General features: G+C 58.8%; 2 protein-coding genes across 6 annotated transcripts in view; one reads left to right on the top strand and one right to left on the bottom strand.

Moving 5' to 3' along the window:
* Window positions 1-226: 226 nt before the first annotated feature.
* On the top strand, window positions 227-8,536 carry MYBPH (myosin binding protein H). Of its 4 annotated transcripts, XM_045982736.1 has the most exons (11): window positions 227-513; window positions 623-757; window positions 1,498-1,665; window positions 4,087-4,175; window positions 4,524-4,719; window positions 4,902-5,041; window positions 5,615-5,774; window positions 7,014-7,150; window positions 7,282-7,474; window positions 7,794-7,841; window positions 8,251-8,536. In XM_045982736.1, exons 1-10 carry the CDS (start codon window positions 282-284, stop codon window positions 7,808-7,810), a joined length of 1,467 nt encoding a protein of 488 aa, XP_045838692.1. In that variant the 5' UTR covers window positions 227-281; the 3' UTR covers window positions 7,811-7,841; window positions 8,251-8,536. The 4 variants fall into 4 exon arrangements, 3 of the variants coding, with proteins under 3 accessions (XP_045838692.1, XP_045838691.1, XP_045838690.1); XM_045982735.1 differs by having other exon boundaries at window positions 7,794-8,536; XR_006815554.1 differs by having other exon boundaries at window positions 232-513; window positions 7,282-7,841.
* Window positions 8,537-8,941: 405 nt separating this feature from the next.
* Window positions 8,942-14,984, bottom strand: part of ADORA1 (adenosine A1 receptor) — a 32,054-nt gene continuing 26,011 nt past the window's right edge. For both annotated transcript variants that reach the window (XM_045982739.1, XM_045982738.1), the window contains exon 3: window positions 8,942-10,848. In XM_045982739.1, coding sequence (XP_045838695.1) covers window positions 10,209-10,848 — 640 coding nt within the window. In that variant the 3' untranslated portion in view covers window positions 8,942-10,208. The remainder of the gene's footprint in view (window positions 10,849-14,984) is intronic.

A 14,984-nucleotide genomic window follows, 5' to 3' on the forward strand; every position in this document is an offset into this window, starting at 1 on the left:
CACCCTGGCTGCGGAGATCCAGTTGGAGTGATGGACGAGCTACCGGGCTCCTCAAGGGACCCTGCGTTCCTCCCCCAGAGCTATTCCTGGCAGAGGCATCTCCCTGCCCCCCAGTCCCCCTGCCTGACCTGACCCCACAGCTGGGAATCATCATTTGGCCGGGGGTGGGGCTGCCCTGGCTATATAAGCCTGGACCTCGGTGTCCTGGCACCCTGGAGGCCCAGCTCCTCCCCTGCTGACCCCGGCACACTCCAGCCTGACCACCACCAGCCAGCCCGGCAATGACTGAGAAGGCCACCTCGGAGGCCCCCGACCGTAGTCCGGAGGAGTCTGCCTCTGAGTCCGCCAAGGCGCCCACCACGGAGCCCGCTGGAGAAGCGGCAGCGTTGGAGTCTGCCGGGGAAGAACGGGCTCCCACACTGCCACCCGAGCCTGCTTCTCAGGCCCCTGACCCTGCAGCCCCCACGGCCCCCACGGCCCCCCAAGCCACTAAACCTGCACCTCCAAGTGAAGGTGACAAGAGGCGGGCCGGGTGGAGGAGGAAAGCAGGTGTGGCAGGGAGTGTGGGCAGGGGAGAGGTCTCCACCACAGACCTCCTCATCTCCCCCTACTTCTCCCTCAGACGTGCCCAGCGCCCCGCTGCTGCTGGCCTTGGAGGATGTGAGCGACAGCTCGGTGACCGTGAGCTGGGAGCCACCGGAGAGCCTGGGGAGGCTGGGGCTCCAGGGCTACGTGCTGGAGCTCTGCCGAGAGGGAGGTGAGCTCTGGGCTAAGCCCTGTGTACCCCCAGGGGAGGTGGGCTTGTGGGTTGTGGCGACAAGCTCCAGCCCCTGCAGCTGGGCCAGTCTCGGGGGGACATACCGAAGGAGAAAGCGCAAGTGGTCCCCTCAACCCGCTCACCCACCGCTTCTTGCTCACCCCATGGATCTCTGAGGGGGGGGTGTCCCAATGACCTCAGGAGACCCCCACCCCCGTCCCCCAGCTCCAGGGAGCCTCTGAGTGAGTAACAGGGAGAGAACGGTCGGGGCCGCCGGGGTGCTGCCCTGATGAGAAGTGAAGGAGGTGCTGAATCCTGGGGGAGCCTGCTTGCGAGGGCAAGAACAGAGAAGGTGGAGTGGGAAGAGTCAAGAGGAGAAGACAGTGCGGAGAAGCAGGGAACCAGGGCAGTGGCCCAGTTCCTGTTGCTGCTGTCCTGTTCATCTCCATGGTGGCCAAGTTCAGCCTGGCTCACGCCTTTGCTCTTACCTTGCTGTGTTTGGCAAGTGTGTCCAACCCTCTCCAGACTTTAGTGATACCTTCTCTGAGTGCCGTTCCAGGGCTCTAACACCGGGTATCTTTGGTGCCGTTTGGCAAGAAGTCAGGGAAGGAGAGCAAGGGGGAAATAAGGCCCAGGGAGGCAGGTCAGCTGCCCCAGATCACCAGGGAGGAGAAAAGCCCCACTGAGAAGGATGCCCGTGGTCATGAAGCCGGGGCCTTGCCTGCTGTCCATTTCTCCAGCCTCTGAGTGGGTGCCCGTGAACGCGCGGCCCCTGATGGTGACCCAGCTGACCGTGCGGAACCTGGCTCTGGGGGACAAGTTCTTCCTGCGTGTGGCTGCGGTGAGCTCTGCAGGGACTGGCCCGCCAGCTGTGCTAGAACAGCCTGTCCACATCCAGAAGATCATCGGTAAAGCCCATCCTTTCACCTCCTGCTCCCCAGCCCTTTCCAGACACCTTATGTGATAGGTAGGGAAACTTGAGGCTAAGGCGCAGAAGAAACAGGACTGTCATCTTCCCCCATCCCACCCTCACGTGCACAAGCCACATGCTATCACCATCTTGCCTTAAGAAAGATCCCAGTTCCTCAGTAGCAAGCCTCTGGAGGTCAAGGAGTTCATTTCTTCGAGCGGCCCAGCCCCCAAACACTTTGAGAGGGGCTCCCAGAACCCCAGAAATGAAAGTTCAAGCTCCCCAGGTCACCTGCCTCAGCGTCCCATGCTAAGAGCCATTCTATTCTTCCTCCTGTCTAATCTGAATCCCTCCAGCGACCAGGGAAGCTCATTTTCTGCCCCTTTTCTGCTCGTGTCCTATGGACTGGGTTCCAGATCCTCCCAAAGGTTTTGGAGCAGAGAGAAGTCTTTGCTTGCCTCTTATCCCACCACGTCTCTAGTGGGAGAAAGATGAGAGCCTGCAGGCCTGCGAAGTCATCTCCATCCCCAGAGGGCAACAGTGTGCGGGGACCTTGGAGGCCAGTTGCTGTCCCTTTGCTAAGAGTTCTATTTGCAGGGTGCATTAGCCTCAAGCCTACCCTTGCTCCCTTCCCGGAGCCGATCGGGTTTCAGTCTCTTAATGGCAGTGAGTCATTTAGGCTAATCTGAGGTCTCTGGGGACAGCCCAGGGCCCAGGGTGAAGAGAGATACAGGCCAGCAGGTGGCCTGAGGCCTTCTCTACCTTCCTTCTTGTTCCCCCGCACCCACAGGAGGCCCCCAGAGTTTGGGACAAAGCCTCCAAAAAGAGTGGGCTTCAGAGCCACAGGAGAGTTCAAGTTTGGATTCAAGGAAATACTTCTCAACTTCAGGGCCCAAGAGATGTGGAAAGCATGGGGCCAGGGAGATTAGAATCACAGACTGTGACACCTGGTCCCTCCAAGCCAAGCAGGTCCTAAGGGACCCAAGCACTCCCTTGAGGTCATTGAACCTATTAGCACCAATTCCAGAACCTGCCTCCCACACGGGACCATTCCTGTGTCGCCAAGCATTAGGGAGTCTTCTCTGGGACCCTCCCATCCTTTGAGTCTGGGCGAGCAGCCACAGTATGGACAGGTGGGCTCCGGCCTGAAGGTGCCAGGAAGCCCTCCTGACCGGGAAGGTGCTGGAACAACCCCAGGAGTTCAGACTCTGAGAAGGTACAGAGATCAGGGCCCTCTACTCCAAGGCCCAACCTGGAGGGAGAGAGCCAGACTCAGCACCCACGACTCCATTAAAATTCCTCTGGCAGGAGAGAAGGGGATTTCCTGGAGAGAAGTGGGGGAGGAGGCCATGAACAAACGGGGACCAGCCAGGCCCTCCTCACGGGCAGGGCAGGGTGGGGACCTTGTCCAGAATCCTCAGCTGCTCAGCTGTCCCTTCTTAGCCACCTGGAGCTGCCAAGCATTCCTGGCCCCCTGCAGCTGCCCCTGGAGCACTCTACTCCTTACCTCCCAGGGCCAAGTGCCTACACAGCTAATCCTCGGAGACACAGTGTTCCTTCTCACCGCCTCCTCCCCTCCCGCCTATGTGCCACTGACCAACTGCTGCCACCTGTTTGCGGCTGAGCAGCCCCCGCCGCTCCGGCTCCTGCTCCCACCCGGGGGGACGATATCGATATCGCCATGGCTGCAGCCTCCCTTGGAAAGCCCAGGGACTTCGGTGGTTGCATCTGATTCATCAGGAAGGTGGCTCCACGCCCTAGCATGGGACTGAAGTGAGATTTCAGGAAGGACTTCCCAACTGTGACACTGAAAGGTAGTGGGAAGGGTGACAGAGGAAGGAGGTACAACTGCTCCAGCCTCATTTAAGAAGGGAAAAGATCCTAATCCTCCCATATGGCCTCTGACTGAGAAGTGGGCAAATGGATCTCCTAGGAGCTTCTCTGGAGCTTCTGTGGAATGGAGGGGTCTGGATTAGGAGGAAGAAGGCACGACCACTTTTCCCCAGAACAGAACACAGAACGCAGGCCGGCAGGTGCAGCACCTGCTCCCCACTAGGGGGAGCCAAGGAGCCCGCCAGGACCCATCTGGAGCCCAGGAATGCCTGGGCTGCAGAGTAAATCCCAGCCTGGCAGGCTCAGGGCGCCAAGGGAGTGCCCGGGATGCTTACCAGTTCACACCATGGGGGCCTGCCCTTCTGGAAGCTCCCAGCTCTCAACTCCCCAATGGCCTCGGGAGATTTGGGCCCTGGGATCTCCACTAGTGAGCTTTGCCTTTTCCACAAGCAGGCAGACCCAGAACACACCTAGGAGCCCCCCTGCCCAGCCAGCAACCCTCTCCACTTGCTTCCTACACCTACCACGGTAGCCTCCAATCAGCAACCCCACGTTGTCCTAAACCCGGCCTCTCCCTTTGATGCAGAGGCCCCCAAGATCCGAGTCCCCCGCCACCTTCGTCAGACCTACATCCGCCAGGTGGGAGAGCCAGTCAACCTGCAAATCCCCTTCCAGGTAAGTGCGGCCCCTGCCCAGGATAACAGCCTGGATGGAAATCAGGGTCCCTACCTGAGGCATGTCAGAGGAACCCTGGAAATGTCAGGATCCCCATAGGGGTCGGTCCTCAGGGACACACCAAGGGAGCTTCACCCTCCCTCCGTTGTACACGTGACTCAGTTGTGATTCTCCAGCCTGTGGATGGGGTGGGTGGTCCCAGGGCTGGCTGGACCCCTGGAGAGGGAGGCTGTGAGCAGCACCTGCGTCTCCTGGGAAGGGCTGATGGGGCTAGCTCTGGAGGTCCCCGGACTTGAGTGGGCAGGGGGACGCTGGCGTCTCCTGCACCTGAGAGCTCCTCCCTCCCAGGGGAGTCCCAAGCCTCAGGCCTCCTGGACCCATAATGGCCACACCCTGGACAGCCAGCGGGTCAATGTGCGCACCGGGGACCGGGACTCCATCCTCTTCATCCGCTCGGCCCAGCGCTCCGACTCGGGCTGCTATGAGCTCACCGTGCGTCTGGAAGGCCTGGAGGCCAAGGCAGCCATCGATATCCTGGTGATTGGTATGGGACCAGGGGAGGCAGGGTTGTCTTGCTCGGGACCCAGAAACCCCACCGCCTACCCCAGAGCTGATGGCTGATGGGATCAGGCCAGGGAATGTGACAGCAGCCAGATCTTGGGTGTGGGGAATTTGCAGCAAGCCCAGAGTTGCCCCTCATCCCGCCTTCGCACTCCGGTCCTGCAGAGAAACCTGGACCCCCCAGCAGCATCCGGCTCCTGGACGTCTGGGGCTGCAACGCTGCCCTTGAGTGGACGCCGCCCCAGGACACAGGCAACACAGAGCTCCTGGGCTACACCGTGCAGAAGGCAGACAAAAAGACAGGGGTGAGGCCTGCTGGAGCAGAGTGGGGCAGGGCGGGGGGAAGTGGCCAAGGTGGCCAGGAAGGCCCAGCCCTCCAAGAGTCCAGGGACCAAGTTCTAGTCTAACTACCTTTAACCTGACTCCTCGTATGGCTTTTTAGCAAGATCCCTTTCCTCTGTGGGCCTCAGTTGCCTCCTGAAGACAGCAAGGGGGGCTCTGGGAGGCCCTTCCAGGTCTAGAGCAGTGCTTCTGGAAATGTAACGTGCCGGTGAGTCACCTGGGAACCTTGCTAAAATGCCGATTAACTTGATAGGTCTGGGGCGGGGGCTGAGCTCCCACACTTCCCAGAAGTTCCCAGGTGATTCTGAGTTGGCAGGTCCTCAGACCACACTTGGAGCAGTAAGAATCTAGAACTCTCCGAGGACCCCAGTGAGGTCATCTGAGTGCTCCAGGGACCCCTTCTCCCAAAGCTGGATGGCTCAGCTCCCTCGGGATAAGGCATGGAATGAGCCCCTCTGAGGAAGGGACAGCAGGGCAAGCTGGGAGGGGAAGGGCAGAGGTCAGAGGAGAGGATGACCGGGCTGGGGTCCCCGCAGCAATGGTTCACGGTGCTGGAACGCTACCACCCAACCACCTGCACCATCTCTGACCTCATCGTGGGAAACGCCTACTCCTTTCGGGTCTTCTCTGAGAACCAGTGCGGGCTCAGCTCCTCGGCCGCGACCACCAAGGAGCTAGCCCACATCCAGAAGGCAGGTGGGTCTGGGCCCGGGACCAAAACCAAGTCAGGCCTGCCTGATACACCCCCTCTGCCTGCCCCCGGCCGGGCTCGGCCTGTCCTGGGGCATCAGCACCCCTCCTGGTGGGCTTCTCGTGGGTGCGGCTCACCAGAGTGTCCTCTGCCCTCTGTGCCCCGACTCCGCAGCAATGCACATGCTACATTCCCACGAGGGACTGTACAGAATTGGGTGTGGTGGATTGATTTTAATAAACACATCAGAGCAAACCCATGGGAAGGAGACGCACCTCCTGGGAGGCTATGGGCTTATTCCAAAGTCGCTGGTGGCTGCCAACATCACAGGGGTCACAGGGGCTCGCGCGCAGTGTCCCAAGGGAACTACTCTGGGAGGCAGGGTGTGTGGGGAGGTAGAGTCTGGTGAGTTGGCTCAAACACAAGCCTTCTGACCCTCATATAACACCACAGAGATGGACAGGAGAGATAGGGGTATTTACTGTGTCCACACAGCCCTGCGACATGCTTGCGTCAAATACGAAATGTCAAACCCTTGTTCCCTGTCACCCTACGATCTCCGGGCCTCCTCTCCCCCCGCCGCAGAGTCTGTGTGGGCTCAGGAAAGCACAGGCAAATTATAACACCAGCCTGTGCTGCACAGAGCTAGGAAGACATTTTTGTTTAAAAAAGGAAAACCAGTCAGGTCTCCAAAGACGAACACAAGTGAAGTGTGTATCTCTCGGTTGCAAGTCCTCAGCCGAGAGCATCTCCTCTACCCAGTCTTCCTGCCCGTTGCCCTCTCTGTCTTCTCCCTGACCCACCCAGGCAAGGTGCCGCCATTCCTCTGCCTCTTCGAGGACTTCTGTCTCTAAAATTCCCACACACTGGCCACGCCTGGCTTCCCGAGAGCCTGGGGTCCTGCCGTGGAGCTCCTGCATCCCACAGCAACAATGAAATGACTTGTCTCCTGCCCTCGTTGATGCTAAGATCGTCCTCCAAACACGGTCATCACGTGATTGTCTACCCTTTAATCCCCAAATTGCCGAAGTGGTATTGGGCAAGTCACTCCTCCATGAAGGGCCTTAGTTTCCCATCTGTCAAGTAGTGATAACAAATTCGCTCTTGCAGAGGGACGCTATGTAGATTAAATGAGATATCTAAATGTAAGCTCCAGTGATTATTTTAGGAAAACGGATGAAGTCAGTTCTAAGAGGTCTACTCCTGGAACCTCAAATTTGCCCCCTTTTATTCCCTGAACGCAGATATTGTTGCCAAACCTAAGGGGTTTGTGGAGCGAGACTTCTCCGAAGCCCCCTCATTTACCCAGCCCCTGGCTGACCACACCTCCACCCCCGGCTACAGCACTCAGCTCTTCTGCAGCGTCAGAGCATCGCCCAAGGTTAGGGCTGAAGCCCCGCTGTGTCCTGGGCGGGTGGGGGCAGCAGGGATGGGGCATCTTCTCAGGCAGCAACTTCAAAGTCCATCTCAGCCCACAACCTCCTCAGCTCTCCTCTGACCATGCTCCCCTAGCCCAAGATCATCTGGATGAAAAACAAGATGAACATCCAGGGTGACCCCAAATACCGCGCCCTCTCTGAGCAAGGCGTCTGCACCCTGGAGATCCGGAAGCCCAGCCCCTTTGATTCCGGGGTCTACACCTGCAAGGCTGTCAACGTGTTAGGGGAGGCATCTGTGGACTGCCGGCTGGAGGTCAAAGGGAAAGGTATGGGGAACGTCCTTCCCTAGGGACCGTCCCTTCCTAGAGGCCACCTCTTCCCCTGCTGGGCTAGATGAGGCTGGGTGCTGGAAATTAAGGCGAGACAGAGGGCTAGTAAAGATGGAGAGGTCCGGCTAGTGGAAGGATTTTCCAAGTGGGAGGACGGCCCAGTGTAGGGAACGGAGATAGCGGAGTCTGCCACCCAAACTGATCTATTGCCTGGGGTGAAGACCTATAGCCTTGAGCCCCTCTCGTCCCACTACCTCCAACTCGGGTCCCCTGCAGACATGCCCCTCCCCCACTCTGACTGTGGCATTTTTTCCAGCGTCAGCAACACACTGAAGAGCGACAGGAGGCTGCGACGAGGAGGATGGTAAATGGCTGGGCCCAGAGCCTCCAGAGACAGAGTCAGAGCTGGGGGTGGAGGGGACAGGGGAAGGTGGCAGTCCCTTCTGGGGACAACTCTGCTGTCCCTGGCAATGTGCGCATAGGACAGGGGTCTAGTCCAGGGCATTCCGTTGGGCCTGTTTCCTTTTCAGCAAAGAGGGGACAACAATCTGTGTCCCTTCTTCCCTCCCAGGTGGTTCTGAGGCTCCAGACAAGTAGGGGAGGATCCCAAAGCTGCAGGGGCAGAGCTAAGCGCTGGGCACTGGGCCTTTGTGGCAGGAGGCCTGGGAAGGAAAGGGGGCTCTGTGTCCCTCTGCCCCGTCTCACTGCTTCAGCAGGACAGGTAGAGCCCAGCTCTGTCAAACCCTGGGCTCATGAAGTGTGTTCTCTGCCAGGTGCTGCAGACCTGGGGGGTCGGGCCCACGAGACTCAGAATCAAGCTCCATGGATGCCCCAGAGCCCCGTTTCCATGGTGACGGCTGAGGGCTTTGCTCCCTGGTACCTGCCTAGTCTCCCTCCCCCAGAGGCTGGAGCCCAGGAGCCAGGAGTAGGCCTGGCAGGCCCCAGGCCAGGCTTCCTGGGCACAAGGGGGCCTGGAGGTGCAAAGATTGGAGTGCCCCTGCAGAGCGGTGCATTCTGGGTGAGAACCGCTCAAATAAAAGTGTGTGATGTGTTCTGGTGCCGGGGCCTCTGACGGTGAGCATCGTTGTGATGGGGAAGGTGTTGTGTCACAGCGAGGGGGGTGGAGCGCGTCATCACGAGGAGGTCTCCACATATGACACCAGGAGGGAGGTGCCAGTGGGAGACGACTCAGGATTTCAGGGGGGTTTCCAGGTTTCCCGACAGGAGATTTTTTAGGATCTGGCTTTCACATTCAGGGTTTGCTATGCCGAGAGCCTAACTATAGGAACAGACACACTCTTCTCTGGAAACTTCCTTGCTCTGAATGCCTCCATATCTCCCCACCCCAAGTTCGGTCCCGTCCGGTCCGTGCTTCTCCCCCATTCCACCACGGCTCTCCTCTGCTGAGGTCTTCTGCCGCCCTCAGAAGGTAGTGGGGGTGGGTATCCAGGGGCATGCTGTCAATCAAGGTTCACAGTCTTTATTAGTCAGGAGGCCCTCCCTGGGAGCCAGGGAACATCCCACCTCCAAGAACGGGCGGGGCCTGGAATCACGCGCAGAGCCCGCCCCCTCCCCTCTGTACAAGCCCCGCCCCGCAGCTTGGCAGAGGGTGGACCCTTCCCTAGATGCTCTAAAGCCTACACCGTGCCACAGAGCCCCAAAGTCCCTGAAAACTGTGCTCAGTGCCAGGGATGCTGGGGGCATTTAAATGCCAGCAAGCCCTTCCTGCCTCCCCCTCCGCGGTGTGGTCTCCCCTGGCCTGTTCCAGCCTGGCACAAGTCACTCCAGCACTTTCCCTTGTCCACCCCCTCCGGGGCAGGCTTAATGCTCCTTCGTGTTGTCATGTCTGGGGCTCTCCTCTCCATCTGGCCCAGAAACAGCAGAGATGGGTGTCACTTAAGAGAGTCCAGGCCATCATCAGGGCCCAGTGTACAGGTAGTTACCGCCCAGGCCCCTTCTTGGGACGCCCGGGCCAGAGCAAGGGCTCAGTGCTGCCACCTGGTGGCTGTATGAGGCCTGCACTTCAACTCCACATGAGCTCCAAGAGGCTTGGAGCCCCACCCCAGTTCTGGGGTCCGAGGGCTCGTGGAGAATAGAGCAAAAGTTGGGAATGATTTCTGGACCCGCTCTTTCTGCCTCTCCCAAGTATAAACCGGGGCTCTCCAGGGCAGGGAGAGCAGGCACCCTGGCACCCAACATGGCTAGGACCTCAGGGTCCTGGGAGGCGGGGACTGAGGCTCCTTGATTCCTGCTTCTCCTGCCTCTGCCAACTTCTCCCACAGAAAGAAGAGAAAGCAAGACCACGATGTCCAGTTCCTCTCCCTCCCTCCGTCTTGGAGCGGATCCTCTCCTTTCCTTAGGCTTCCCAGGGTTGCCCACTACCACCAGAGACAAGCAGGCTCCCCCGACTGCTATGGGAGCCCCAGCTTGCCCTCCCAGCCCACATGGCCCCTTTCCAGCCTCAGTCTCCCCAGGTCCATCCAGCCCGAAGCTCTGGGCTGCCCGCATGATGGTCACACGGCTGGGGAGGCTCAAGCCACTTTCCTCCTCTCCTCAGGTTCCCTGGTTCCTTCCCCATGGACCGCCCTCCCAAACCTCCTCCAGGACCCGAGCTGCAGGGCACCCACACCCCACAGCCCTGCCAGGAAGGCTCAGGAGTGGGACCAGTGGGGAAGTGGGACTGGGCTGATGCCCCTGATGTGGGCAGGCAGGTGGGAGCGGAAGGTGGAGTCTAGTCGTGGGGCCCCTCTTCTGGGGGGTCCTCGTCAATGGGGGGTGAGGGCTGGCAGCGGAAATGGTCATTCCAAATCTTAAGGAAGGTGACCCGGAACTTCTGGATGCGGAAGGCGTAGACGATGGGGTTCATGGCTGAGTTGCCGTGAGTGAGGAAGATGGCGATGTAGATGAGGACGCTGGGCTTCCGGCAGGAAGGGCAGAAGAGGGTGATGCAGTTCAGAATGTGCAGAGGCAGCCAGCTGAGGGCGAAGAGGAAGAGGATGAGGGCCAGGGACTTGGCGATCTTCAGCTCCTTCCCATAGTACTTCTGCGGGTCCCCAGAGGAGGCCGACACCTTCTTGTTGAGCTGCTTGCGGATCAGGTAGAAGACCTCCAGGTAGATGAGGACCATGAGCAGCAGCGGGGGCAGCACCCAGACAAAGAAGTTGAAGTAGACCATGTACTCCATGCTGATGACCTTCTCGAACTCGCACTCTATCACGGGCTCGCCCTCACTGCCGTTGGCCGCCCAGGCCCGCTCCACCTCCCCCAGCCTGTTCCAGCCGAACAGGGGCGTCAGGCCCACCACGAAGGAGAGAATCCAACAGCCAGCGATGGCCACCGCCGCCCTCCGGGGAGTCACCACCGTCTTGTACCTGGGGGAGGGGAGGGCAGAGTGTGAGTCCCCCCCTCAGGCCCCGTCAGCCCCCAGGGTTCTCTGAGAGGAGGGTCCCTTCCCAGCCAGGGCCCAGGGAGTGGGGAGGTGTGGGTCTTTGGCTAGAGGTCCGAGTCTTCAGGATCTAGGATTTGGGCCAGAGCTTGCGACACCCTGGCCATCCCGCCTGCAGCAGATGGGAAACCTGGTTCACGTAAAAATCATGAAGAACAAAAAATCAAGATAAAAATTGTAACAGAAAATAACAACGGACCTCCTGCAGAAGTTTCAATAAAATCACCAGAGTAAAGCTCAGTCACGTGTGCTCAGCACATCGCTATTGGTCCCCTCATCCTTACTGCGTGACGGTCCTTGTAAGTCGGAGAGCCTTGACAGATGACTAAGTGGAGGTTCATCTGCCCAAGGCCCCATGGAAGGTGTCAGCACTTTCCTGAGCCACGCTGACCCAAAACAGCCAGATCATTGGTGAAGCCCTCTTCCACTTAGGCCAAAAAGCCTTCCACAGCTCCCTCCTTCCGGCCCTGCCCCACACCCCCTACCAGTGTCCCCATCTCCCCTTCCCAGCTTACCTCCTCTTCCCCTTTCCAATCACAGCACAGTGCTCATCTCCTGAGGACTTAGGCTCACGCACCAGCTCTGCGTCCCCAAGCTCATGGTAGAATTATTCTCAGAAAGAGACCAAATGCTCACGGAGCTTTTGTGGCCAACCAGGCACTCGCACGCATGCACACGGGGGGACATTTGCTCAGCAGAGCACCAAACACGGGTCCCTTCTGTGCCGGCACTGCTCCCTGCGTCTGGAGTAAGAACAGAGCCCAGCCTCTCTGCACTGGCATTTTGGGTGAAGAGGCAGATGACACAATGTCCTGGGAGCTCTACACTTCCCATTAAGCCAGTGCAGCCAGCGGCCAGCACGTCTTCTGCCCACACGCTGCCCTGGAGCAAGTGCCAGGGGCTGGGGCCTGCCTGGCTCTGTGCCGAGGAGTCAGCTCAGCACGGTGGCTTGCCGGGTTGTTATTTTCCAGTGCGGCTCCTGGAGGGAGCGCCCCTGAGCCTGTAAGCCACTACTGAGACTCATGGGGGTGAAGGCAAAACCTTCTGTCCTGGGCTGCAGGATCAGGAGCTTTCTTCCTCACAGCAGTGATGTTATGGCCCCTCTCACCCTGGACACCTGTCCATGCACCAAAGCCCCCACTGCTCCAAGAAGGCTTTACAGGGATGGGGAGGGACATGCCTTGGCCGGGGTGGTGGGGGAAACCAGATCCCCATCAAGGAAGCAAGAACTAGAAGGGATCACGGAACCTCTTTTCCAATTTCCTCATCATTCCAGTGGGGAAAAGGAGGAACCTAGAGAACTCCAACACCTCACTGTGAGGCCCCCTCCTCTACTTTGGGATCATGGGGTACTTGTGCCCCCAAAACACAAAGGTACCTCAAAAGCACCCAGTTCGCTTGTGTGTCTTTTCATTTTCTTACACGTAATCCTTGCTATCTTGGAACGGAATCCCATTCCCGCCTCTTGGATCCCCGGCAAGAAGGCCGGCCTGGTGCGCACACTGGAAATCAATCTGTAATCTACTTGACCAACGCTTTCTTGGTAAAACGAGGCTTCAGAGACTAAGGACCAGATAAGAAAACATAAGCAACAAAGTATGTGAATAGCCCACGGATATTCCTGTACCAGAGTCCCTACCCCTCCAAACCCCAGTAACAATCGCACTTGGAAAACCTCCAGCATCTCTAGATGCTCGGCCCACACGACCTAACAGCTCTGCAAATATCTGGCTCAGGACTTGGAAGTGATGGTCTCAGAGTGCCCCCCACACACATCCTATAGTGAAAGCAGCTCTGGGTGAATCTACAGGCCAAGACCATGGGAGCGGCGATCAGTCTGCCAAGAGACAGGGCTGAGGGACCCTGCCACGGCTGTCATGGGGGCAGGGGGCAGGTCTCCAGGTGAGCCTCAGCAGCTAATCGGGCTGCAGCTGCACAAGGAAGGGTGGAGGCCAGACCCCTGCCCTGCCCCCCCATCCCGGCCCATCGCACATATGATTTACATCACGTTTATCGTTCACAAAACCCTTTACATTCGTGCTGCAGGTCATCCCCATAACCGCCCCGTGAGGCAGCACCTAACGGGATTACCATCTCACAGATTAGGAACCCCGGACCCAGAAAAGGCCAAAAATTACCCAGGTCTCCTGACTCCAAGACCAGCTCCTCCCGGGGAACAGGCTCATTGTGAGTCACTTAGATGTGGGATGGTTGGCAGATTGGAATGTTCCTCTCCTAAGAGCTTTAAAATGGGAACATCTAGACCCTGTTCAAAGAGGGTGTGCCCAGAGATGGGGGAAGGGGGCGGACAAGGTGACCTCTTGCTGCCGTCCAGCCTGAGGACTGGGGGTGGAGGGAGGCTGCCCAGGACCCGCACGTGAGCGGTGATGACCCCCTGAGAGAAGACGTGATCTTGACACTGACCCAGGTGCGAGGGAGGGAGGAGGCAGCGTCTCACTGGGGAGGCCCCCACTGCCCTCCTCCCGTCGCCCTTCCTGACAGCCTAGAGCCCCAGGGTTAAAGCTTTCCTGGGGCTCCTCCAGGGCCGGGTCCCAGCAGACCTGCAGCTTAGGGTATCAGTTCTCATCTGTTTTTCTTGCTATTTTCTCCATGGTGGGAAAGGGCTGGACCCAGGACCTCGGCTGAGGTGGGGCAGGCTCCCACAGGAAGGGCTGCGCCCCAGGGCCAGGGAGCAACTCACCTCTCCCCACATGTGGGAAAGAGAAGCACAGGCTGCAAGTCGGGGCGGGGGGCGGTGGGCACAGGGGGTGGGGCATGTTGAATGCGTCTCCAACGCTTGGGCTCTCTCCCTTCCAAGCTGGGGTCCCAGGCCTCACCACCCCCGGGGCTGTGCTGGGACCGAGCCAGAGAGATGGCTGTCCTCAGGAGCGCGCAGTCTCTGGCAGACACAGGTGGGGAAGCAACAGAATGGGGACGATGAAACACCAGGGGGGCCTTGTCCACGGGCAAGCGGGGCCAGCCACTCCTCAAGGAACCAGCCTCATCGTCTCCAGTGTCTCCCTCACAGTGCTTGGAACCCACCACGGGTGAGACGCTCCTTCGGGTTGAGAAGTGCCCCCCACCCCGTGTGTTATTTCTGAAAGCCGAGACAGTATTCACTCCAGAGCGTGAGTTTATCGCCCTCACGGTCCTGACGACTGACGACGGCGTTAACATGCAGACCGCGTACCTGGACGGCGGGAGGGAGGGAGAGGGAGAGCTTCAGGAAAGAGGCGGAAGGCGGTTCCCGGCCAGGCTGGGTGGGGAAGTCTCTCCCGTCACAGATGCTGCCCGAGTTGGGTGCGGTTCAGGGGTGGGCACGGTCGGGGGGCTACCAAGCCCACACCCAACAGGGCAGGGGAGGGGACAGCTTTGCCTCACACCTGCTCTCCGGCAGGGCTGCCACACAGAAGAGGGAGGTTCTGAAGGCTAAGGTGGCAGGAAGGGCCTTGAAAAATAACAGCTAACTGGGGTGCCTGGGGGGCTCAGTCAGTTGAGTGTCTGACTCGTGGTTTTGGCTCAGGTCATGATCTCAGGGTTGTGAGATCGAGGCCCGGGGCAGGCTCTGTGCTCAGTGGGGAATCTGCTTGAGATTCTCTCTCTCCCTCTCCCCTCCCCCTCCACTCACGTGCCTGCTTCCTCCCTCAAATAAACAAATCTTTAAACAGAAAGAAAAATAACAGCTAACTGATCAGTTATAATGACAACAATAATGCTAATCAGAGCTAATATTTACTGATACTTTCCACGGGCCTGGCATTGACTAAAGATAGCCCCGTGAGTTAGGTATTACTATAATTATTATTTTCATTTTCTAATTATAGTAACTGAGACTCAGATTATGAGACCTGCCCAAATCCCTTAGCCAGAAAGAGGTAGAGACAGAATTGCTAAGGTTCAGATCTGTCCAAGTCCAAAGCCCAGCTGGACCCAGCTCGGGCACTCCAATGGGATGGGGTGAAGGGGTTTGGAGGGTGCGGCCTCAGAGTGACAGGGAGCCACGGCGAGCTCCCTGGACTGACCAGTTCTGAAGATGCCATCAGACCTGCCTGGAAGCCTCCT

The sequence above is a fragment of the Meles meles genome, chromosome 17 (genome assembly GCF_922984935.1).
Source record: "Meles meles chromosome 17, mMelMel3.1 paternal haplotype, whole genome shotgun sequence".
Classification (NCBI taxonomy): domain Eukaryota; kingdom Metazoa; phylum Chordata; class Mammalia; order Carnivora; family Mustelidae; genus Meles; species Meles meles.

Bases quoted from the DNA above. Each gene is read 5' to 3' on its own strand.
- MYBPH (XM_045982734.1), top strand. From the start codon at position 282: ATGACTGAGAAGGCCACCTCGGAGGCCCCCGACCGTAGTCCGGAGGAG. The intron at 5,042-5,614 runs GTGAGGCCTGCT...GGGTCCCCGCAG, and splicing joins AGGCAGACAAAAAGACAGGG to CAATGGTTCACGGTGCTGGA. The intron at 5,775-7,013 runs GTGGGTCTGGGC...CCCTGAACGCAG, and splicing joins AGCCCACATCCAGAAGGCAG to ATATTGTTGCCAAACCTAAG.